Below are 26,525 nucleotides of genomic sequence, written 5' to 3' on the forward strand. Positions count from 1 at the left end.
AATGATGATTTAAACATGTTATAAAACAGTAATGGACTATTTTGTATGCCGTTGTGTAGATGTATTCACATGATCACAACACTAGAAAATATATAGCTGTAGTAAAAAATACACTAATAGAGGTTTATTTTTTCCACAAGTGAATAAACAAGTTTTTCTCAGAGGAAAATAAGGTCCCAGGAACACTGTTTGAAGCTAGAAAGGTGGCAGGGTCCGCCACATATAAACAAAGTAAAACAGTATGAAATTGTGTTGTCCTCTAAGGTCAGTTTGTTTATTCAATTTATTCAGTCATGAAAACAAAGAGAGTTTGTTTATTTAGTTTGTCTAGGCATAAAAACAATCAGCCAATGAGCATCTTTAACTGTACTTAGGTGGAGTACTTGATCCAATGTGCTCCTCACCTGTGCAGAGTGCAAATATTAATAATATTAATAATAAACATCAACTGTTCCACTTGTTCACATGTTTAAGCAGAGGGGATCTACTTTGTGTGTTGTGTAGCGCCCCCGTGTGGAGACATGAGCTAACTTGCAGGCTCCTCTTCACCTCCACGCTCACTCCTCCTCCTCCTCCAGCAGGAGGGAGCAGAGTCATTTGCCAGATGCGGAGTTTACGTGCTGTCGGAAATCCCAATAAAACACGGATACTATCGGCTGCTACTGTCAGGCAAGGATAAAAAGTTAAATACTTCTCTTTGGCTGGTCATACAAGCTGTTTACCTGAAGTTAAGAATACATTTCATATATTATATGTATCTTTTATAACGGGAAAGAGGGACACTTGAAGGCAGCATTACTATTTTCCTTCCCATCCGCTTTGAAAATGTGCTTTTCATGATGTAAGCTATCCTCCAAACTCTCCCTGGTTTTCAGCTTTATAAGAGTTTGCTTTATTTTACAAGTAAGACACAACAAAACGAGGTCGCAAACAGTCTGTGGCTTCTGTCTTCAAAGTGTCCCGTGTTGTGTCCGGCCAGCTGCAGGCAGCGGGACCGCCCCGCACACATTGATTAGCTCTGCCCTCCTGTCCGTGCTCCGCAGCCCCTCTGGAGGGAGGAGAAGACAGATTAGTCGTTTGCTTTTACTGCGTTGTCATGTTTCACAACGAGTCCAGAGGCTCCGAGACCGCCCGACACCATCATTTCATGGATGCACGCAAAGCCTAGAGACTTTTTCTTCACCTCGCAACAACTTTTCTTCTCTCTCCAGACACTCTTATGTCGTTTTCATGGCTGAGCGTTGTCTTCTGTAGAGTTTAAGAGTCTTTTCTTGGTGCAAGAAGAAGTCAAGATGCAGCTCCGGACGGTGCTTGACGTCAATGTAGTGGACGTGCAGAAGAGAAGGAATCCCTCCAAACATTATGTAAGTGTGTCTTCTTGTTTTCTGTCTTTCTGCTGTCATGTTGGTTAAGACGCAGTAGTTAACTTTACAAGTGTAACTTAGAGCTTAGCCTTGCTCGCAGCTCTGTGGATGGCAGTGTGGGTCTGTGGATTTGCCTGCCTTGCAGTTTTATACAGACAGTGGTGTTCACAGGATGGATCCCAGGGACTCTGGTGATCCTCTGAATTTGACTCTTTTGCCACCATGAGGTTGTGAAATGTGGATTAATGGACAACATCTGACCTGATGTTGGTTCTGTTCTGACTTTTCATCCACAGTTTGCGCCATTAAAGGTGCACTGTGTAGTTTTTGGGGAAGAAATTTAAATCAGATGACAAAAATCTTCGCTGACTTTAAAGGACAACACAATTTCAGACTGTTTTACTTTGTTTATATGTGGCGGACCCTGCCACCTTTTGCCACGAGTGTTCTGGGGACGTTATTTCCCTCTGAGAACAACTTGTTTATTCACTTATGGAAACTCTACATATTTCTGAGTTTGTATTATTACCTCATTAATATAGTACATTTTCAAATTCTGAGTTTGAATTTGTTCTCGAAAACAACATAGTGCCCCTTTAAAGCCATTTCCGACCTCTATTATTGTAGTTTTTACTACCGCTATAGTTTCTAGTGTTGTGATCATGTGAATACATCTACACAAGGGTCAGTATACTTTGGTTTATGTTGGTTTCTCAGCCAGTGCTTCCAAAACTAACAACATTTTCATCTGGATCAGCTTTATTATTTTGTTTTTTTAATAAGTAGCTAACACTAGCATGCTAACATGTTAAAATAAGATGGTGAATATGTTAATGAACTAAATATTACACCTGTTAAACAGTAGCATTTGAGCATTCTGACATTAGCGTGATAGATAAATACTTTATTCATCCCTGAATGATTTAGTGTGTCATAGCAGCAGTACACAAACATCCATGCGGTACAAATAATTATGCAGAAAACCACATATTAAAAGCACAAGTACTGACATAAGAGTTCATGTAAAAGCAATGTGTAATGTACAGTAATGTTCTGCAGCTGACCAGCGGAGCTAATTGGCTAATATGGCCTGGAAACTAACATTAGCAGAGCACTTTCCCCCCTGTGAGTGGTGGGGGAGCCATCGCAAAATATAAATAATATATGTCTCCCTTTTTTCTCTCAATGGACACAGGAAGAAGTGATTCACAGAGCAGATATGTACACAGTAGCAGAAAAAACAACAAAAGACTAGCATGCGGTAATTCGAGTTAGACTAAATGAGATTTTGTGCAATGAACATAAATCATCTTGTAGTAGTTTGATAGCCTGTACAGATGGAGTAGTTACAGCACACCCACATTGTTCCCTGGATGTAGTGAATCACTCATCTCTGCTGAGGCAGAGTAATGCCAACAAACCTCTTGATTCAAACTGTTTCTGGTGATGGGCTATAAACAGGTGGAACTTGCAAGTAAAGAAACACACGTTGACATATGTAAAAGTAAAAGTCACTGCTGCTGGTGCTCGAACAAGACGTTCATATAATTCACACTAAGGAGGACATGAAAGTGTGATGATTTAACGGCAATCCATCCGACAGTTGTTGAGATATTTCGGTCTGGACCAAAGCACGGCTAAAAATGAACAACATTGTAATAAAACGCATAGAAAAAGGCTCATTTTAAAATAGGCAAACATGTTTAAGAAGTATTTGGTGCCATTGGTGGTGGTGTGGCTCCATGGATGTTGGTCCACCACTTTGGCCAGACTTTATTAGATGGACTGCTGCACAGAAATTCATTATGTCCAGAGGCTGAATGCCAGTGACTTTGTTAGGCCTCTGACGTTTCCTCTGGTGCTGTAATCAGGTCAAAATACCTCTGTATCTGACTGAAAACCTGCAAATCTATCGACATTCCGATCAGGCTCATCTGTATTTAGTGCCAATTAGAGAATGTAAGCATGTTAACACGCTGAACTAACATGGTGACGGAGTAAAACCTTTGTCAAACATCGGCATTGTTAGCATTCTAATGTTAGCACGTGGCACAAAGCATTAACTATGCCTCAATGCGGCCCTAATAGAGTTGTTAGCCTCGCTGTAGGCTCCTAGTCTTGTGTCACTGCAGGGTCTGGTCTTGGTGTTATCTTACTAACTCAACTAATCAAATCTGATGAGCCACGAGACATGTCTCAGCGGGACTGCAAAAATCAATTAGTCCATCAGGTACAATTGGATTAATTAACCTGAGAGTTAGGATCAATTGCATCATCCATCTCCTGCTGAGGGAGCCTCCCCAAGGCCACTAAACACAGGGCACAGACTTTTTCCCCTGGGATGGAAGCTGGAGGTGAGGGTGGACTGGGAAGTCCCCACGAGGGAAGAAGAGGGAGGAAAAAAATAAAATCTCATTATCTATGAGCTAAGCAACTGAAAATGCTTATCCGGTTTGCGAGAGGAAAGAAGCAACCCTTTGTCTTTTGTCAACGCTGTTCAAGTGTGACTTCCTTCCAGGGACTCGTGGCACTGCGGCCAGATGCAGCATGGCAACTCATCCTTGTTTACATACATTGCCAGAGGATCTTTTTTAGGAGAGCTGAGATCCAATGGGAAGTCTTCAGCTGTGTGCTTTACTGCACCAACACCCTCGTTAAATACAGATTTTTAGCTTAGCTTTGTCTGACCACAAGTCAGTGTTATTTAATGCAGATGAGTCCACACATAAACCATTCATTTGTCGCATTTGCTTGTTTTGAATCTGCTGTTAGGAATAAAATCCTTTGGCATGAGGTATCAGGGATCGATTCCTGACACTACTCTAAGTCTCACATAAAAATTACGCAATAATAACTCAAAATAATGTGTTAAACTTTTACAGCACAGAAGTTTTATCGTCATGCTGAAACATTAACATGGTCCATGGCTCGTGTGGGATTCACCATGACCTCATACACCTTCACCTTGAGCCATGCTGTTGTCTATATCCAGAGTGTTTGACCGACCTGTCTGTATCTAATTAGCGAGCTGCTGGAGAGCTCGTTCTGCCTCGCTGCACACTCTTTCTGTAATGAACTGTGTGCAGAATGAAGACTGCATTTCATAGTAACTGGTGTCCTCGCAGATTGCCACCATATGTGTAAATGCTGCTTTTGTAAACACTCTGTGCCATGCGCTTAGATGGAAATGTATTGGACGCAGCCATCTGTTTCCGAAACCTCAGGACGCGAACAGTTGTTTGTTGGCCCTTTATTGTTGAGGCAAGTAGGGAATTTATTTTGGGAAAACGTCTGGCAAGAGTGTTTTGTTCAGTAAATGACTGATGCCTGCCAAGGAAATGATCCTGTATGAGTAAACACGTCTTCCTTTTCATATTTCCTGCTGATAGATGGAAGTACTGGAAGCTGCTGACATAATGGGAGCATTATTTGTCTTCTCAGACAGCGACTCAGGTGGACACTGCGAAAGTAAAATGCAAAGTTGGGAGTTTTACAAGTCGCTGGAATGCAACTTTGCAGCTTCTTGTAAAATTGAGACTTAAACTTTTAAAACCTGAAGTCACAATCAATCATCTGCACTCAAAAATTCATAGTAAATTGAATTTATGATGTACTTGAAATGTATTGGCCCTCTCATTGACCCCTGATAGCTTTCCAATGTGTGATGGAAACAAATGAACTTAATGAGTTTATCTGACCTTTGACGACCTCTTGAAGTTGAGCCAGGAGGGATTGCACGTTGTGTCATTAAGGCAGCTCAAGCTGGAGCGGTGACGGTACCGTGATGTCTCTGACAAAGTGACTCTGTTCCTAATGGGCCTCTTTGTGTTTGTGCTTGTCTTTCTCTCACTAGGTTTATCTCATCAACGTCACCTACTCAGACTCCACTTCTCATGTCGTCTACAGGAGATACAGCAAATTCTTCGACCTACAGGTACGTTATACCAGCAGATAAGCTGCATAGTCCTACGGCCAGGTAATACAAGAGCAGCCTGAGATATCACCATGAATTTCCCCCAGTTATTTACTACTGAAATGTTGTGTTTGAATATTAAAATGAAGCACTATCTAGTTAAAAATGCACTGATTGCATACATTTCCAGAACAGAAAACTGAGCATTGGCTCAAGCCAGGTTGAAAATTCTTGTTGCTGTTTGTTGACATATTCGAGTTTAAGGATTTTAGGGAGGAAATTTGGGGTATTTCCTTTTTATCACAGCATAAATCAGAAAATACTGCCGACACCCACTAAAAAAGTCAATTTCCTTCATGGTTTAAGGAATAAAATGTGATATAAATCAGACTATAAATGATGAATAAACCTCTCTGTAAACACCTTTAGGATATAGATAGAAATAAAACTGCGAAGTTTGGTGAATGTAAGTGATATTGAAGTGGAGAATTCAGGCTCGCATTAGCATTAATCTGAGCTAAAGTACACACCTTAATATGTATTCTGGGTGTTTTCTTTCCACTAGTCTGGAAGAACATGTTATGGAAACAAAATGGCCCAAAATCTCAAGATTGTCCGGTGCATGTTTTCACCTGCCGTGTCCCCCGGTACATTGTGCTGTGAGAAAAGCCTGATCGTGTCTTCTGCATATCAAGCTCGGTGAGGTCAGTTTGACCTTTCGGTCACGTCTTTCTGTTCAGCTGCTGGAAGGCTCTACGCTTTGTGAAAGGTCTCATTTAAGACTACTGGAGCCTGCTTGCAAAAAGGGAAATAGGGGAAATCCAGTCAGCAGATGCAGGAAGAAAACATGACCTCAGTCAGTGTGTAGAATAAAACATGGGGCAAAGTTAAGCCTCAGGACTTTTTGGAGGGATCCAGTAGCTTCTGGTGAAATTTCTGCATTTCCTAAGAGCGATCCAAGTTTACATTTTGTTGTTTGTCACATCCAAGTAGCTGAAGCAACACTGTGGGCGGTTTAAACCTAAATTGGTGCATACCTTATCAAACATTTTGCTTGTAAGAGCTGTCTCTGGCTCGTCTCCGATAACCCCTCTCTGGCAGACTGCACTCCGCAGCGCTGTGGTTTCGGTGGGCTGGCTGTGTTGAAGGCAGCAGAGGAAACCCTTTGTTCTCTGGTCTCTTGCTAATAGCCAGGAAAATTCTGCCCTGGTCTGTTTGATGGAAACAGAGCTTCTCTCCTGTCTCTGTAAACATTAGTCTTGTCCATAGATCCCTGCTGCCTGGGCGTGTTGGTCTGGCCACGTTAATCCGTGAAGAACAACAGTCTGCAGCTGTCCATACAGAATGGGTGGGGATAGTGTGTTTTTTAGTTGTCCTTATTGACACAGTCATATAGGTGAAAGATGAGGGAAACACTCTTACAGTTGCAGAATATGAGTATTATAGTATTGGATTGAGCAGGTGTAAAAAAAAGACTAAAGCATCTTCTCCCTACCAGGCAAGAGTAGTGACAAGATGCTTTTCTGGAAATTGGTTTAGCCAATGAGACTTAGGATGTAGTTTAGGTAATTTGAGGAGCAATCCCTGAATGCTTTAGATAAAATAAGGAGGAAGCTGTGCTGAGGAAAGGGTCGGGGGTTGGGGTAATGAACAGTTAAGAGCCTTGGTTTGTAAGACTGAAAGGAAGATGCTTCCCCTTTGAAGTTTAGATAAAACAGCAATTTAACAGCTGCATGTCTTGTTATCAGCAGTGATGATGGGCAATGACAGTCACTTTTGTAATGCCTGTATTAAAATAATTGGCAAGAAACTGAGCTTTTGTTTGTGAGTCCGCCATCTGACGCCTACAATCTTTCCTCATCTCTGCACAGTGCTCTGTCTTCGAAGCACAATCGCGTGTTTTATGTTCCCTGGAAGCTGACAGGGAAAAAAATGCATTTGACACCCTCGGCCCTTGACTAATGTGGCCATGATCTCATCTGATAAGCATTAATTCATAATTCAGAAAAGCCAAGTAAGGTCACAGAACAAGTAACGCCTTTTAAACAGTGGCCGGTCGTTCATTTTACGTTCAACATCAGCCGGCGGTGTGTAGCCGGTCATATAAAACCACTTGCCACAACAGGCAGCTTTGCTGTTTGTCTTTAAAGGGTGAAGTATCCATTTTCATTGCCAAATGGACGTCCAAAAGTGCACTCAGTGGTAATGTTTCAAACATCTCCAGTGCACTAAACATAACTCATAACCGCTCCTCTGGGAAGCAATTATCATAAATTATCAGGATCGCATCTCTGATTTTATCTGATTCCTTCTTTTCTGCCGACCTGAAGTGAAGAGTGCGCTTTTTAAGTCAAGCGCATTGATTTCTTGAAGGCTTTTGTTTTCACGCTGATCACTGCAGAGCCTGAATTCCTCCAAATAGAGGGAAATGTTTTCAAACCACATATGTTTGACTCGAGCAGAGTTGGTCAGTGTGTCAAACGGTGTTTACCGTGAGAGAGCAGCGAGCGAGGGCTCCACACCCTTCGACCACAGAGCACACGGGTCACGGCATACCACAGGGGGATTGTGGAGTGTGCGAGCTGGCCTGGTTTTCTTTCTGGATAGAAATGTCCCCAAAATCCCTTAGTCGTCAGTATTTTTGGATCGGAGAATTGGACCAGGGTCAGCACTACTCTGTCAGGATGATAATTTGTCTGGCCTACATTCCCGACATGAGAAAATGACTTTAAGGAGGTTATTTTTCTCAAAGAGCTGTTGTCAGAGCTGGGCTACTTTGAAGGCATATGAGGGAAGTGAATCTAATGACTGAGAATAGTTGATGCAGCAGAACATCATCTTCTTTATTCCACGCATTCCTCTTACAGTTAGGTTGGAGATTTTGGTGTGTTATGCTAGTCGCGGCTATAAAAGATGGGGCTACAGAGGCCCCCACTGTCAAATGACATCACTTGAGGCAATTTATCAGACTTCCTGCAGCTCCCTCTGTAGCCACAAAAGGCTTTATACAACTTTAATATAAATAAACTGATAATAGCCAATTGAACCCATGGGTTATGTACTGTAGATAAATGATCCTCAGTAACAGAGAAGACGTTAAAAGTACTTGTTTCCGATAATGTTGACAATACAGCCTGTGTTACAACATGCAGGATAAAATTTGGTTCCAAGTCCGAAACACTTCATGACCAAGAGGTCTGTTGCATCATAATCTCTTCTGCAGTAAACAACTGTCAGGCAGATGTCAAAACACAACCAAGAGATGGGATCAGATTGTTTTCCCACTCAAACATTCCTCCAAACTCCCCCTGTCTGAGATTCCTCTCAGAGCAGTGTCTTTGTCTGCTGCTCAGTGCAGTGTCTCTTTGTCTGCCCCCCCCTCCACACTCCTGCGAGTGCAATTAAGTTTAAATGCTTCAAATGATTATCATTACACTGCACAGAAGCTGTTTGGTCTCTCCTGTCACCATAATTCATGTCTACAATGTCATGATGCAAAAATAGGGATATGCATCATCACTGAGTGTTTATTGCACTTTTCTTCCTCGGGCATTTATTCACAACACTGATTATCGAGTGTGTAAAAATACACTGGGAAACGTCATTACGTCATAGCACCTGTTGCTACATGGACGTGTTCATTTTCCCAGTGAGAACATTCTTGGCTGACTCTGCAGCTTAATTTACAGAAGTATCCTGTGCAGAGGTTTGGAAAGACCTGGAGAAGGCAGTTTTTGAAGAATTGTGTTTTGAATGTTGAATGTTGAACTGAAGCTAAACTGCACTGCCGGCTTAAAAAAAGTATGGCAATACCCAAAATGCATGAAATTACTGGAATCATATTGCAAAATGAACCACTGGACTCTGAATTTTTATGAAAAATGTATAGCCATGTAATAGATGGCCATTGTTTTTTGGCTTGTTTGTGATGGAAATCTACCAGCCACTTGCATGCTCTTGAATTGCCCCCCGGGGACAAATAAAGTTTTTTGAATTGAATTGGATGCTAAACTGCATTGCTTCCTTTTATTTGTATGAAGAAGCAATTAAAGATTGAATTGATCGAGTGTGTATGAAGTGTTGGAAAAGTAAAAAAGGGTCTAATTTCAATGAATTGCACATAAAAGTTAAATAAAACTCATTGTACCAACTCATTGTAGAACATTAAAAGATCTTAATGAAGTTTCAAGCTTAAAGAATGAATGAGTAGATAAAAGGTCAAAGGGTATGAACAGTTTGAAAAGTCCAAAAGGGATTAAGGACGCAAAATATAGTGGATACTGGGAGCTAAACTGCATAGCTGTACAGCTGCATATGAAAGATGGGAAATCAGGCTGTTTTTACCAGCATTTCGCTGGTTAGTTACTGATGATAACTTTGAGACTGTGTGGAATATTTTTAGTTTGTTGAAAAGCTGACGCTAAACTGCATTGCTGGCTTCTAATTGAGGGAGTATGAAGAGTTGGACAAGTAGGGAAGGGTTTAATTAGTATGAATGGCATTTAAAAGTTAAATAAAACTCGTGCACCAAAGACGTGGAACATTATGAGTTTTAAATCAAGTTCATAGTTAAAAGTATGATTGAGTAGATGATAATTGAAAATAGTATGAAAAGGAAAATGCGAGCTAAACTGCATTTCATCGCTAACGGCTGGACACTAAACTGCACAGCTGGCTTAACTTTGTATTTAGGAGTAGCTGAGGGAGAGTGAAGAGTTGGAAAGTGTCTAAATGGTATGCTAAGAAAAATAAGAAAGAAAAGTAACTGCTGGAATGTCCTAATTGAGATGAATATATTGATATTTGAATGAAGTTTCTACGTTGAAGAATGTGGAAAGTGTGAGTGCCAAAATCACGTCGGACTGAAAAGAATTTTGTACGTAGATGATGAATACATGTTGTAAAAGCCTCCAGCAGTCACACTGAATAGTGTAAACACAGCATTTTAGGTCCCTGAAGCCTCTAAATTAGAGGTTTATGAAATGTGAGAAATGTTTTCTCTCAGTCTTTGGTTCCAAGTTGTTCGTCTGTTGCCGTAGAAACAGCTTTCACACCTGTCCTGAGTGTATCCAGGCAGGTCCCGGGAGGGTGAGGTCATCATTGCTTCTGGATGAGGAGCCTCTGTGTCGGCCGAGGTGGTTTTCTGAAGGTGTTGAGTGAGCACTCCCATCTTAGAGGGAGTATTCGTCTCGGTCCAGCTGGGAGGCTGATAACATGATGAGCGTGCAGCTCAGTGTGTCATATAAACAGTACAGTTGCCAAATGCACTGTTTCACAAACTGGGATTTTGGGAAATTACAGCCCTCGCTATAAAACTGTATTATTGCCATAGTATTCTAAAGAAAAACAGCCTGGTTTGTATATATATTTAATGCCGTGCCTTTTCAGTTTTAGGAGCCGAAAAACTCTGTGTTGTGCATGTTTAAGTGCAGGTGTGGTTAACCAGGGCCGGTCGTTATACTCAGCCCTTTTGCTTTGCCCTTAAACCACAATAATGACAGTTGTCCTCTTCAAAAGAAACCATTTCTTGTTAGCTGTCTATATTTCGGAGGAGTGGGGAAATGCCATGCCCTGCGAGAAATTTAGAGACTCAGCAAAAGTCGTCAGATGAGTGCAGAAAAGAACAAACCACGACTGGAGAAACCAAAGTCCCACGAACAACTCCTGCAGGCCCCAGACACAGCGGATCCAACTATACACTCCAAGCCTGATTCTTGTTTGTCCACCTGGTTGTTTTTGGCTTGAGTTTGGACCAAGACTACTCCTCCTACCAATTGAGTGTGCTTCAGCTTTTTTACGCTTACAGTCTCTGCTGTTTCACAAAGCACATCTGGAACGAGGCAAGGCAGAACGAACAAAGGCGGGGCTACGTGTGGATTTCCAGCTCGCTGTTCCTGTAGGATGCTCTGACGTGCGTCCGTGGTATTTGCCGTGATTTATTCAAAGAGGAAACTAGAAACTCTCGTACGTGACGCAGCGCACACTTAACACATTTGCGATATGTATTTTTCAGGACTCAACAAAACATACTCATGCATCATTCACAGCACACGGGACAGATGCACACATTCATGTATATCTGAGCAGACACATGCTGAAACACTTACAGGGAAATAGTTGCATGCTGTCACGATAAAAGACTTAACACGGCATCTATTTTTTCTGACTGTTTCAAACTATATCTCTCAAAAAGATTGATCCTTTGCTAATATCAAAGTGTTAATTATCTCCTCTCATGTCTTTTTGAGCTCCTCAAGTGGAACTCGCGTTTGATTTTTCTTCCAGAGAAGTGTGGGTGATGTAACCCTGTCCGCTGCCCCAGAGATCAAAGCCAAACTGTTTGTAGTTGCACGACACAGTAGCTTTTCAGACGGCATGCAATTACAGCCCGTGTTGAGCTCATCTACCGTAACAAGGAGGTTGACTGTTCCTGGAGATTTTTTGCAGCCTACTTTTTTGGTGTCTACTCTCATCTCAGATTCCTCCGCTTTCAACTTTGGACTGATAAACTTGTGGTAGATAGAAGGCGGTTCATGTGGTTTAGTTACGAGTTAATGATTGCTGGCACTTGTATTGGCGTGTGTCTTTTTTGTGGCGACCGTAAAGGCATGTTTTTGATTTTTCTCTGTACAACTCACGTCTTTTTTGCTCTCCTTCTCACACTTGCAGATGCGAATCCTCGACAAATTCCCCATTGAAGGAGGACAGAAAGACCCCAAAAAGAGGATTATTCCGTTTTTGCCAGGTGATAAACACAACAACAATGCACAACACACCCTGATATGAACCCAGATAGCGCGAGAAAAAGAAAGTCTTTCAGACATTTTCATGAACAACAGATGTTTGTTTGCTCCTACAGACTCCATAGCGTTGCCCACCGCATTTCATTGTTTTATTAACTGCCATACTCCACCCAGGCCAAATCTATTTGAGGTCTGCAATAGCAGTGGGAGGCTAGCAGGGAGGGATTTGTCTAATCTGATAAACTCATTGTAGGCCAGAGCAGAGGAGAGCAGTGAAGAGATCCTTTGTTTGACAAGCCGTACTGCTCGAGCCTGACCTGTGCTGTTTTGATCTCTCTGAAAGCCCAACATGGGGTGAACTGTACTCCCTTACACACGGCAAACAACACAATTTCACTGTTTTGTGGCCTTTTCCTGATGATTAGCAGGCAGTCTGCAAGAGTTATAAAGTGAGAACTGGTAGAGGGGAAGAGCAGCTTTTCACAGCTGCTCTCATTACTTTATAGATCAGAGCAGCCTTTGAGTTCTTCTGTGTTTTTCAAGCTTTTTTTATTAAAGATTTTAAACTTGTACTCGATGTAGAATACTTTCTGTCAGTATGTAAGTCATCTGAAGGGAAACACGCTTAGTATTGGCAACATCTGAATTACTTATTTGTGATGTAAACAGTACAGTATGTATCCCAAGTAGCTGTACTAAATACTGATGTTATTTATTTATGTATTTATTTACAATAAAATTAAATATTCTCCTCCATTATGTATGCATCCAGGATTTCAATGGAAGAAATGAATACATTGACATTTCCAAGTACACATAAATACAAACACATAAGAAATACTCAAAAGAATAAATAAAAACCTCAAAAGAAGGGGTTTTAAGGGGAGACTGAGCATGAGTAAATGAAATTGCAAACACCAGTATTTGGTTTCATCACTACATTCAAAGATGGTGTGAAAATATATATAAAATATACCAAATCATCGATTTATACAAAGATGGAGGACGCGTCTCCACTTCCTCCCACTGTAAAAAACGAAGCCAAAATATCCTTGGTACAAGTGCTGCCATCTTGTGCTGGCGATGTCATTTGTAGCCAGAGGCTGCACAGTGGTGATAGGGTGGTGGAGCCGTGGCATCGAATTCCCAACGATGACAATTTGTAGCAAATTACATAAACTAACAACCGGCCTGCAGCACAACACAGAAGCTGCACAGAGCCCCTTTAAATGACAGACACCATCTCGTACATGTACTTTGAGCTTTTAGTTTGGCCGGTGTCCCTGAGATGTTTTGGCCTCTCTTTTGAGAAGCTGTCATGTCATCCATCTGTTTTATACAGTCAGTAAGGAGGGAGGGATCTGCCTTTTAATAAGTATGTAGATGTATCTGACATCTTAAGTTGTATTTTGAATGTTTTACAGAGATGTATGTAAAACTGACAGTCCTGTGTTTTTTCCTCAGGTAAAGTCTTGTTTCGCCGAAGTCACATAAGAGACGTAGCTGTCAGGAGGCTGAAGCACCTGGACAATTACTGCAAAGTAAGACCGAGGCTGTATCAATTTGTCTACTGTTAACGCAGAACGTGTCGTCTTCTAGGACAGTAAATGTTGACTACTCATTTTCTGGTTTATTTGCGGCTTGGAAGATAACTTATCTGTGTCAATCCTCTACTCCCTGACCATCTGAAACAGCATTTCCAAGGCAGGCCCCCGACATTTATCTCCCCCCACCAGCCTCAACAGGAAAGCGACTGCTCTATCTGCACTGGTCATTTCCTGTCACCAATGTAAATAGGCAGCCTATAAAGGAAACGAGGGAAACGGGGGCACGCAGGGGTAAAACAGAATCTAAAGAACAAGAATGAATCAGCACACTCATGAGTGCAGATGGCGAACTGACCCTCTTACATTCGGTAGGTCAGCGGAGGGAATGTGGGGCAGGTGCGTTGCCAAGTGTGGCAGCAGTTTTCATTTAAAGGAACTAAATAAGATTTGCGGTGAAGGCAAGAAGCTTAAAGACAACAGAACTAGATCTCTTTTTAATATGTTCCTATAAGGATGCCTTTTCTGCTTCTAGTGCGGTCTTATTTTGAATATCTAGCTGACACGGGCGGTTGTTTTACTACATCGACTCCGTGTTTTCCTTTGTTTTAACCCTCCGGACTCAGAGACTTCTTCCTTCCCCTCCACACCCTCCACATCTCCGCCTGCTCTTCCCATCTGACTGACTCTACAATGACTAAGTGTTGTAAACTGGTTACTCACTGCCATTCAAAAACCAAACTACAGCCCTTTTAAAAATACATGCAACCTTTTAAATATGTGCTTTTGTTGCTGCCAGTAGCTTTATCCCTCCCTTCTTCCCCGCAGGCTCTGATGAAGCTTCCGTCCCACATTTCCCAAAGCGAGGAGGTCCTTAAGTTCTTTGAGACCAAGTTAGAAGACCTCAACCCTCCCACAGAGTGAGTAACAATTGCTCCATACTTAAATCACAAGCTATCAGTGAGCATTAGCATCATCTCTTTTATATGAACTGTTAGATACCAAACAGACCCCTCTGGAGGGACTGTGTGTGTGAGTGTCTTTGGTTCAGCAGCTGGGACGAATGCCTTTCACCCGCTCTGACCCATCTTGATCCGGAGGCTTTGCCGTGTCTCAGGGTTGATTGATGGATGCTGGTTGAGAGCCACTGTGTTTTATTAATAATGATTTCTGGGAGGTGACACCTGATCCCAAAACGAATGCGCAAGGATCAGCGGTGTCACGAGGGTGCGTCTGAGTTCAAGTCTCGGACCAGATAAAGCTCTCAGGCTACTCATTCATCTTACTCAGTTCAAAGTCAGAGTGGGAGTAATTACAGCTTGGCCGCTGGATTACTTATTGTTAGAAATCTTTCCTTTCTTTCCTTTTGATTTATGTGCAGTTGTCTGTGAGACTATTTTCTTCCAGCTAAGATATGAATTTGAACTCATCAGATGTTGTCTGAGCGAGAAACCTCTTGAAGGGTCTCTCCTCTACCGCCAGATCTTCCACCTCTAACCCCGCCGCCCATACATGTTAATCCCACTTCAAAGTGAGGTCCTCCTCCAGTCTCGGAGACGGCTGAGTGCAGCTTAAATTGAGAGGTTGAGATTGTCTAAAAGCCACCCAAGTGCTGACTCCACTCCCGGGGAATCATGAAAAGACTTTTAGGATGTAATTCTGTTGTTTTTCATACAGTCACAAGCTCACAGAAAGAGGTCTTACAACTAGAGGAAGGATGTACTGTCAGTATTAAAGGTACAGTATGTAAGATGTGATTTTGGTTGAAAACATAAAATAAACAACTAAAAGTTAGGTTGAATCCAACCTGTGGCCCTTTCCTCGATGTCATCCCAATTCCTGTCATCTCTCTGATAATAAAGCCATAAAAAGTCCAAAAAATGTTTTTTAAAATGAAGGTGGATCGTTAAATAGATCAATTAGAATAAAATAGTTATGTAAAATAGTCAAAAGTAAAATAATTGAATGTCAATAAAACATAGTTTAAACATTTACAGTTGATTTGAACAAGGTGCTGTTTCACTGTATAACTCATGGAACATAAAGCAACCATGAAACTGTATTTCTACATATTTTAGGAGCTGTTTCATCACATTATGGGTAAATTCAGGAAGCAAGGTTGTTTGTTAAGCCCTCATCTGCTACCGCCATCTAATGGACAACAGATGTCACTGCACAGATTTAAACATTAATGGATGTGATGGCTTGTCAGCCACATGAGGGAGCCCTGCTATAGGCTGCAAGTGTCACATTACACTGATGCTCTCGGGTTATTGCTGAGGGAGGATATGTGGGTGTTTGTGATGATTGTGCTCTGTGCTGTTTTTCATAACAACAGTTTATATATACAGAAGCAAGTGTCCTGATTGGCCTATTTAGATTTATGTTGAATAAACTTTGGTTAGATAGTGTTTACAAGACAGATATATCCAACTACTTCTTTTCCCCATGTGGAAAGTTCCTCTCTTGTGATCCCCCGAGTGTAGAAACATCAGCATCAACGGGGGGAAAACTTAATATTTCTCATATTAAGACACCTGATTGTCTGAAGTAAACAACTGAAACTGCACATATATAAAATGCTTTTATAATTGATTTTGATTCTTTCTGGCCTCAGATCCTTCATATGAAAGTGATGTTCACTTCAAACTTCAAATAACGACGTCCTCTCTTAAAGTAGTTTACGAGGATTAAAGGCTTAATGTCAATAAAAATGGAGAAATGGAACTAAGGAGAAACAAATTAAGACCGATAGACATTATAAAACATTTGGATATTAAAACCATGTTTTTCATAGTTTTATTTCCTTGGGTCAGTACTTCAGATGGCGGTTTATGATCGAGTACATGCAGGGAAAGATTGAATTATAGACGTTAGATTTCCTTGATGATAATAAATGCCATGTGGCCGGATATTAAATTACATAAATTAAAAGTTTTAGTCATCAGTCATTCTTTCAACACTGCAGTGTTAGTTTGGCTATTATGCAGATTTGATACTGGGTGTGTGGTTCGTTCGCAACAAGATACAGTAAGGTGATTCTCAAGGTGATGTTTCTTATATTTTTGACATCATGTTTTGCAGAGATAATACGAGCCATCAGTGCCAGCCCATGTTTTTGCTGGTCCACTGTTTTTGGCTGCAGTGTGACTCCTTTGAACTTTATTTTTAGAGTGGAAACAGGACGTTACACTTTGTTAATCCCCATGGGGAAATTTGTCCTCTGAATTGGATCCATTTGAGCTATTTAGGAAGAGTGTGCAGCGCCTGGAGACCATCTGCAGCTCTAAGGCCAGCAGCTTGGTCAAAGGCAATGGCACGATTATGAATAATTCAAAAAAACGTATGCATATATCCATCATCTCCACAGCAGCATTTTACACATCTGACGTCGAATCACCACCGCTCATGTTTATCTATTCATCTGTTTAGATTGTGTCCTTGTTGATGGGCCTCTTCCTCCTGCTGCTGCTTTGGTTTGTGCAGTTGCGCTGTGGCCTAACAGACTGTAGCTCGACATCCAGACTTAGGAGGCCGGACATATGGTGCCCAGCGGCGAGCGTACTGACTCAGCATACAAAAAAAAACAAAGATTAAGACCTCGACCCACAGGAGGAGGAAAATGTACCTCTCCTAAAGAAAAACTCATACTTCCTGGACTGTTCCTCCAGTGCAGACATCCAAATCAAAGCCATGGAGGCTGATCGTACCCCTTCAAGGCATAATATATAACATTTCCGCATTAAAATGTCTAAAAACGTCTCGACCTTCGTTATGTATTTTGAAGTTTTGAAGTAGATTCAGTGTAATTAAGTCATCCCAAATGTTTTCAACGATGCTCAAAACCACAGAAATTAATTATAAAAACTAATTATAAAATATTAATAAAACAACTTTCAGTGATGTGCCATTCGATGAGTGCTGTACTGTGACAGAAATAGATAAAGAACGACGACAAATGACGTTAGATACGAGAGCAAATGTCTCTCTAAAGCAAAGCGGTCCATGAGTAATGCGAGAGGTGGGTGAGGGGATATCAGAAGGGATGATATTATAGCCTACAGTTGGTGATGTTACACTGTCGGGTCCAACAGAGGATGAAACCAGGCTGAGACCTGAGTAAAGAGCCTGAGGGAGCTGCTGCAGTCAGAGAATTTTCCTCATAACTGTTGGACTGAATACGTCGGCCGTGTGGAAATACGCCAATATAAATGATCACATCTAAAAAAAAACCTCTCAGTTAATTGGCAAGCCAGGATGATTATGATGATTTGGTGAATAGAATATTAATTTTGCAGCGAGCTTGTCTCAGTAACGTATTTTATTTTTAGTCAATTTCAGGATCAATTTTTAAATTCAAAATTTATTCAGATTGAGTCGATGTGATTTTATCTCAAATTAATGTCTGGACCGCTGAAGAATTCTGGTCCTACCCAAGAGAAATTTTAATATGATAACACTCCCAAATGTGACTCTTAAATCATTCCTACGTGCCACATGAGGTCAAATCTCTGGAGAACGAGTCGTTCTTGCATGAATTAATGTCTGTCTGCGCTCCACCAGGCAGCATCTTCTTGTACACTGTAGCTGTTAAACGCTCTGGTAGTTTCTTAACAATGCCTTTATAAGCCTTTGTATCACATAACTGGATTCCATGTTAACTGCTACACACCCTGTAGACTTGTCGAGAACAAGAAAAGCAGGGGATCGGTTGTGTCACTGAGCTGAACCAGACAGCGATGTTGACATAAAAAAATCCATGACAGCTTAGGCTCTGCAGTTTCAGATAAAAAAGAGTATCTAATCAGCTCGCAGGAAAAGTGCGGTACGACTTTGGAGATCAAAATGTCATCCATTTCAGTCCAGGGGTCAAAGGGCTCATTCCTGTGCTTGTGGCAACATGAAGAAGAAGAAGAATTACTACTTTTTCTCTTCATCATATTTCCGCGAAGGAAGGCGCAGAACATTTGATCGTGCAAGACACATGAGTCTTCAGCACGAAATCCATTTATGTGATTAAAGGCCCGGTGTGCAGGATTTAGTGGCATCTACAGGTGAGGTTGCAGATTGCAATCAACTAAACATCACTCATCTCTAACGAAAGCGAAAAGCCGCTGATTGGTTTGTCTGTTTCGGGTTTACTGTAGAAAAATGGCAGCCCGGCGCTCATTCTGTAGATAGAAAGGGCTCATTTCAAGGTAACGTTAAAAAAAATTTGATTATACACAAATGAAAACATTACCGTAGTTCGTAGATGGTCACAGAGGCTGTCAGAGTAAAGACGGTCTGAAGATCTCAGTAAAGTGCCTGTGACAAGATGTCTCACTTCTGTAGCTTCAATTCAAAACATACAATCATGCTGCTGGTACAGAGCCTGTGGTGAAAATACATTGCCTCAGTTGTGCTGTGCACACATTATAATACACCTACCGTGTGCTCCTTTCATATGTATGTAAACAGATACACACACTTGACTGTGTACGACGTTGCACTGACTTATCTTCATCTCCTGGAGATTTACTGCTGCCATTAATGGCAAAAACAGGTCAATCACCACATTTTAGACTTGGTTTTTGCAAAGGCTACATCATAAGACGTCTAACCAAGTAACCTGCGCCAAAAACCAAGTCTAAAATGTGGTGATTGACCTATTTTTGTCCACAAATGGGAGATGAGTCTCCACATTATCAATGTGTAAACACAATATGATTAAAAAATTTGGTATTTTGATTTATTTGACAGAAAAAGAAGTATTTTCTTTATCGCAGAATGCTCAAATTTACATCATTATTTCACCACAAGGGAAATTATTAATGATTCAAACTGACATTCCTTCAACCTGACATCACTGAGTAATCATGACCGAGCTTTGCTGGAGGTTTTGGCCCAGGTGCGTGAGTTTACTGTGCTTTTGTGAGGCTCTGAGTGAGGCAGCATCATTACCTTTGTTAACCCTCAGAGCTCCAAGCGGTTTCTGGGTTTTTAGCTCCTGCCACATTTCTTTTTAATGATTATTTAACAAAAAACAGACTTCATATGCGCATTTTTCAACGTGCCCACAAGTGTTATGATAAATGAAAAAAAACTCCACACACTATATGTATTGTGATACTTACATTTTACTTACAAACACGACAACTCTTAACTGCTGCATCTCTTCAGCCCTCTGCTCCATCGTAATGATTTCCTGTTCATCGACGTCGACCCGTTGACCCCTGAGCTGGAGGTGACTCCCGCTGAGGTTAATCTCGGGTCAGGCAGGAGTGTCTGTGTAATGTATACATGCAGCAGGGCAGACACTTCAGTCCTCTGGCTTGGCTGAGAAATGTGAGCAAAGGACTGATGTCTCACACATTCCTTTTCTAATAGGCCCACCTACAAAGAGCGAGCTGCAAACAGATGGTTATTCTCAACTCGAGCTTGGGATGGACTCTCACGGGCTCGGATATTTAATGATGTGTTCAGCCCATGCTGTTTATGTCTTTATACTGTATGTGCATCTCCTGGCATGGGCGTGCACATAGTGAAACCAAAGCTGTATGACATGTAAAGACTACCTCACCGCGTTCTGTTGTTCATGAAAGGTTAGCATGTACGCAGGCGCAAAGTCTTTAAGCATTTAATAGTGTTTGGATATATTCTCGCTCTCCTTACCTTCCCCTCAACTATTAGATTTTTACTGGTGATAGGAGGAGAGCGCACAGAGCCAGAGTTGTGCGCTCACTCTCCTCCTGGGAAGAATATTATTCCAGCTCTGTGCTAAGGGGTCACGAGCCAGCAGGGCAGGTCAAGCATCTTTATCCCCATCGTTTCTCCCCAACCCTCTGTAGTGATTCTCTCAGTTTCATCTCCACCCTGCAGGATTTTAATAAAATAAACACAGGATGCTTCATGAAATACTTTAGTGTAATGTATAATGTGTTACATTGACTTTATCTCACATGATGTCCTGATGTGAGCAGAATCTGAATCCTTGACCATGAACATGCTGTGATTTATCCGTACGTTTATGCCACATTACTTACGTACTCATTCGCCCTGTTTGCTTTTCCACCCTCAGTAGAATCTGCAAACTCTTTTTGAGTTTTAAACCGATGACATGTTCGGTTTCCTCTCCTCACTATGTAAGTTTAACCTGTTAAAACTTTACAAACACAGCTAAGCAAATATGCTAACGCCTCTATCAAAGTGTACAGTCATGCAATGCATCGTTAGAAAGCTTAGATTGCATTTTAAGCCATTTTAAGATAAAACCGCATTAGCAAGGTACAATCAACAAACAAACAAACAAGCTAACAAACTATCTATAACGTTTTATTCCCAAACTTTCAATAGATCCATTTCAGTAACACATTAAGTGCAAAGCTCCATATACCATGATTAAATGGTAAGAAAATGGCAAAAAACTGCGATCGTGGATGCTTTTTCATGCTTTTATTGACATGTAAGCCCGTCCTACAGCCTACGACAGCCAATGGGTGATCGTGTAGACAAGTGGCCCCCCTATCTCTTCTTTCTCTTCTCTCCTGAGCCACTTTCACGCCAGCCTCTGGATGATTGATGCATCATGCAGCCAATGAGATTTCAAATCCGGCAAAATGCAGTCTAGATCAGTTTTTAAAGCTATAAATTTGGAAATTATGCACGTTTATGTAGTTTTACATGTTCCTCTTGGAGTAGCACTTGTTTTTGACTATTTTATGTGCATACAATTTGTGTAAATAAAGAAATAAATAACTAGAATGACTTTTTTAGCCCATGTGAGGTCACAAACTGGAATTTTTTTGCTAGGCGCCTGAATATATCCTCAGAAAAACTTGTGTTCACTGTCCATTTTCAGTGATGTTATTGTCTAATTTGAACTTGGACCATGTTTTACTATGTGATGTGGATCCATTGTGTTTCCCAGCTGTGAGGGCAGTCATAGGTCATCTGCGGGTTTATTTTTGCATTAAGAAATGTGGGCGAGAAAAAATAAATAATTCAGTTTGTTCAAACTCCTATAGATTGGTGCCAGAAAAACACTTACAGAGCTTCTGACAACTTGGGAACAAAATCAGCTCATAACCTTTCCAAAGAGCCCAAAACCATGCCTGTACTCTAAACGGTTCAACAACAGCTTTGAATTTTACTTTTACTTGGGCTGGACGGGGATAAGCGTTTAGGATAAATTTACATACATTCGGAGGACAAAGAAAAGGTTAAAGTTATCTCCAGTGACACTTTGCGCATCATCTGCTTACTTTTTAATCGGCTACAACTCTGTTTACATTGGCTCGGCATTAATGTTTAAAAGTATCTGCCCATCATATATTATAATAAGTTAGAACATTGCCTTAAGATCCCATATAAACACTGTTTCTACTGTCCAACAATCCAATTTCATAGTGCCTTCACGGGTGAATTTGTTGTTTTATTTCCAAATTAAGCACGGATATCATTTATGTTTTTAATGAAGCCGAACCGAGCTGTAAGCTATTACATGTGTGATTGGAAATGTCTCCAAACTCGCATTTGTTCATACATCTGGAAACAGAGAGGCCTCACGCCAAAAATGACTTTATCTGAAGTAACAGAGGAATACTGCTATTAGTCAAAAATGTTTTGATTAAGCCAGAAGTGTTTGGAGGGTAATCCTATCATCGTGCTCGTCCTCTAGAAGCAAAACTTTTAACGTGAAGCGGCTTCTTTTGTGCTGCAGTTTAAAATATCCTGCTTTTTCAAGTGTAATCGATAAAACACAACGGGTTGATGACCAGCCTGTAACCTCGTGACCAAACGTTGGACAAGATTTATCCAAGCATGTGCTCCATATCGATAACTGGCTGTGGCTGCAGTCCTGCTGCTGGCCTCTCCAGAGAGCCCGGTGTCGGCTCCCATCTGCGTCAAACGTCAGCCTCCCCTCAGCGGGCTCCCTCTGCAGCTCAGCTAAACTGAACGAGGACATGAAGTCAGCCAGAAATGTGCAACAAGCTACGAGCCACACATGCGGGCACAGATCCTGTCGTGAAATCTTTACGCATCCTCGCGGTATAATCTCATCAAACTGGATTAAGTTATTACGTGAAGCATCATCACTTATGTTCCTGCGTTATAGTAAATGAAGCATGAGCTCACAAATTGAGCTGACAACACTTTAATGAATGAGTTTAAATGTATTCACCTGTGTTCATCGCACCACTTTTTGTTTGTTTTTGCTTCTTAATGATTAATCTCTGTCTGAATGAAGTAAAAGCGTCGTATTTTCTCGGGGCTGAACAGATGCATCAACAGCGACAGGTTTACAATCATGCAAATGATCAGTTCCAGTCTAGAAAGCAAGAAAGGGAGCGCACACAGACGCGTACAGTAAGTGCACACAGTCAATGGCAAGACTGCTGCTCTGTGACCCCGATGAGCATGAAGGCACAGAGCGGGTTCATTCACACTGAACAGAAAAGACGCTTTCACATCTAAACATGAATGGGATTTATCAAGGGGGATATGATACTGTTGTCAAGTAAATAAACGCCGTTCTGTCACACAGAGGCAGCTGCGTAGCCTCTCAGATACACCATTCGAACAGAGCAGTGGGAGTTTATTGGCTAAAATATCTGATGATCTGTCTCGTTACTGTCCTTGACACACTTACACACCCGTACAGTATGTTGTATCCCACCCCGTCTCCCTCCCTCTGCCCACGGGTCAAGTTCTGCACGCATTCTCAATGAGGGCTTGGCTGGTGCGTCTGTGCCAGCTACATTTGGATGGTCCCATGCAGAGATTCAGCTGTAACCAGTTACCGGATTGATCAAGTCGTATTAATGCTCTGACTTCTCCTGCACTCACAATCGTACTGACCATGCTTCTCTGGTGTTGTTTCTTTTGCAGAGACTGTGGAGGCTCCGGCAAACGGAAATCAGGTAAGGATCTGAAATGTCTTTACAGCCGTCTGTCGACACAGTCCGTATTTACTGCTTACTTGAACGATTATTGCGGTGTTGATTTGTATCACCGTTCATCATTGTTTTTTTAAATATGTTCTTAAACTTCACAGGGGAATGAACTCCACTGTTTACACACATTAAAGTCTCTTTACGGGTCTTGGGGAGTACTACTGCCAGTCTTGCAAATCTTTTTTGGCTCCAGAGGGAGCTGCGTCATGTCTGAAAAATTGCCTGAGGTCACAGCGGCTATTGTGATAATCGATTAGTGGTTTCAGTTATTTTTCAAGCAAAAAATGCCAAGAATTCTCCTGTTTCAGCTTCTCCTGAAATGAGAAGATGTGGAGCTTATCTTAGTCACACATGCCAGTTTTTCACAGCACTCTTTTTCTCATCAGGTAATCAATCAAGAAAAGATTTATCAGTAGTAGGGTCAAACCATTCGTCCGGATTGAGTCCGACAAGTTTGTGCATCGGTCTCGCAATTATTCCCTTGGTTACAGCTTGTCTGTTTACACTGATTACAGACATGTGCGGTGTAGATGTTTATGAAACGACATTGTTCTACACACCTGGATATAAAACAAACACACAAACAAACACATTTCTACATTTTTGTTCGAACACGTCAGAGTCGGGTATCCGTGCTCTTGTGGCAATCACAGAGTAACTCACGATACGAGTCTATAACAGTAGACTGCCCACAATAACGATAATATCACGATACAGCGATTCTGTGATACACTGCAAGACGATCATCTAACGATACATCGAGATGTCTGAGCAACTGAAGAAGGAAAAACACCTTTAAAAAAAGCAAAACAGCAGGAAGGATGTGTTGTTTTTTTTACTGCATTGTGGAAAAAGTGCAAAAAGTTTTAGCTTAGTGCCACCGCAGCCTGTCCATGTCCATGCGTGCCATTAATACAATGTAGAACAGCCATAAACTGGTCACTACCTGAAAACAGTCATATACAACTGTGCCTCTCTTAAATCTGTGTAACTTAGCACTGTCTGCCATTTTTCCCTTGTGAGTTTCTTTTTGTTCACTGCAAGTGAGTTAACCTCATTTGCTATTTGATAACAGCGACCCCGAGGAGTCGTACAGTAGCGACTCTGGTCCGTTTAGAGCGCCTGAATGAAAATATCGACATTTGGTTTAGTCCTTGAAAATGGGCTAACGATTATTTATATTGTCAATTAATCTGTTGATTGTGTTCTCAATTAATTATTTGGTTTGTCAGAAAATGGAGAAAAATGTTGATCATTGTTTCCCAAAGTCCAAGACGACGTCCTCAAATGTCGTGATTTGTCCACAACCCAAAGATATTCAGTTTACAGCCTCAGAGGAGGAAAGAAACCAGAAAATATTCATATTTCAGAGGCTGGAATCAGATTTTGACTTGTTTCTTTTTACGAAAACACTCAAATGGTTTCATCAATCATCAGAACAGTTGACAACTAATCATTTTATCGATGACAGGAGTCAAATGTTAAACCGGTTTGAACAGCACTTGTTCTCCATTTCTGATGTTATGTTACTACTGGAGAAAACAGTGTTAGATGGGGGAGACCACCTGTTTGTGCCTCTACGCTCCACATCCCCTCTGCCAGGTTTGTGTTTATGTGTGTGTGTGAGAGGAAGACAGAAAGACTGAGTGACTCAGCTGAGCAATGGGGATACAAGCGTAGGAGGCAGCAGGAAAAGTATGAGAGGGCTTTAGTGAACAGCTGTGCGAGTGTTGTGTATTTGTGTGTGCATGCAGCCCCAGATACCCACACGCATTACCAAATTACACGTTAGTGCCGCAATCAGATGCAAAACTCGCTGTGGCCGTCCGTCCTGCAATTTGCCACAGTTACGTATGACATAGCCGGGCAGCGAAGAAAGTCTAAAATAAATGACCTGAAAGTTAATTTTTTTGTGGGTGATCCACTTTGAGGAAAAGCTGTGCCGGAGCTGCCACCGAACGAAATAAGACCCCAACCTAATTTCATTATGTGTTCCATGGTATTGGGGCTTTACGTAACAGGGGATTCCAGCTACATAGCGAAATGGAAAATTTGTCTTATTTCAGCTGTGTGTGTGTGTGAGAGAGAGAGAGAGAGAGAGAGAGAGAGTGTGTGTGTGTGTGTGTGTGTGTGTGTGTGTGTGGAGTAGCCTACATTCAGTCTGTGCAAGATATTAGATTGGTTTCCAGTTATATTCATATCGGCTGCCTGGAAAGTTTGTGCCTGTCGTTTCAGCCGCTTTAATGTGAAAGGTTCGGTTTGATATTAAATCTGTTATCACCTCAGTAGTAAGATGTACGCTCTGTACATTTATGCCGACGATAAATCATTCGATGAGATCAAGTCTTACCAATGAAAACAATAATAACGCACTTTATGTCTGGTACTCATGAAGATTTACTGCTCAAAGTCAACCTGGAGGACGTGCTGTACGAGGCCCTCACCATCGTCCCCATGCCGGACATTAGTGGTAAAAGCAGCTGAAAGATTGATCTTTTCTCTTTTAACGCCGGACAGCAGATAAAGTGCAGCGAGTCTGTGGTGATATTTGTGCTGTAGCTGCAGCTTACGGCCTCCATAATTACATGGTGCAGGTCTCCCATAAGAGTTTACTGAGCCCCGGCCCTAAACAGGAGAATGTAACCCGTCGCCACAAAACTGCAAGCGGTCAGAGGTTCGACGAGGAATTCTGTTTACCTCCGCGCTCACGGATGATCGCACGCTGTCCGTCTTCGTTGTCATCTTTGTCTCGATGATTGTTTTTCTTTATCTCAGGCCCCGTCCACACGTGCAGGTATTTCTTAAAACGTAGCCTTTCTCTATGAGTTTTGGCAGATTCATCGAAAATTTCATTAAAATTTAGGTCATAATTGCGATTAAATTGATCGTAATATTACTTTTTGCCAAGAATGCTCACCTGATTATCTGTCGTGAACTTCTTTGGCGATTTCTCCTTGTTGTACGACGGACATTAGGAGATGTTATCAATGAAAAAAAAGTAATTTAAAAGGGAATTGTGTTGTATA

At 41.5% G+C, this 26,525-nt stretch overlaps 1 protein-coding gene across 5 annotated transcripts in view; it reads left to right on the forward strand.

Moving 5' to 3' along the window:
• Window positions 1-26,525, forward strand: part of LOC311271083 (SH3 and PX domain-containing protein 2A-like) — a gene marked incomplete at its 5' end in the record, with an annotated part of 59,032 nt that overhangs the window by 2,038 nt on the left and 30,469 nt on the right. For 3 of the 5 annotated variants that reach the window (XM_084376491.1, XM_084376487.1, XM_084376488.1), the window contains 5 exons: window positions 5,218-5,298; window positions 11,947-12,022; window positions 13,485-13,561; window positions 14,393-14,484; window positions 23,435-23,466. In XM_084376491.1, coding sequence (XP_084232617.1) covers window positions 11,947-12,022; window positions 13,485-13,561; window positions 14,393-14,484; window positions 23,435-23,466 — 277 coding nt within the window. Of the gene's footprint in view, window positions 1-1,211; window positions 1,365-5,217; window positions 5,299-11,946; window positions 12,023-13,484; window positions 13,562-14,392; window positions 14,485-23,434; window positions 23,467-26,525 lie in introns of all 5 variants that reach the window. The other 2 variants (XM_084376490.1, XM_084376489.1) reach the window with 1 other exon arrangement.

The sequence above is a fragment of the Pagrus pagrus genome (assembly GCF_965226575.1).
Source record: "Pagrus pagrus genome assembly, chromosome: 15".
Lineage (NCBI taxonomy): Eukaryota > Metazoa > Chordata > Actinopteri > Spariformes > Sparidae > Pagrus > Pagrus pagrus.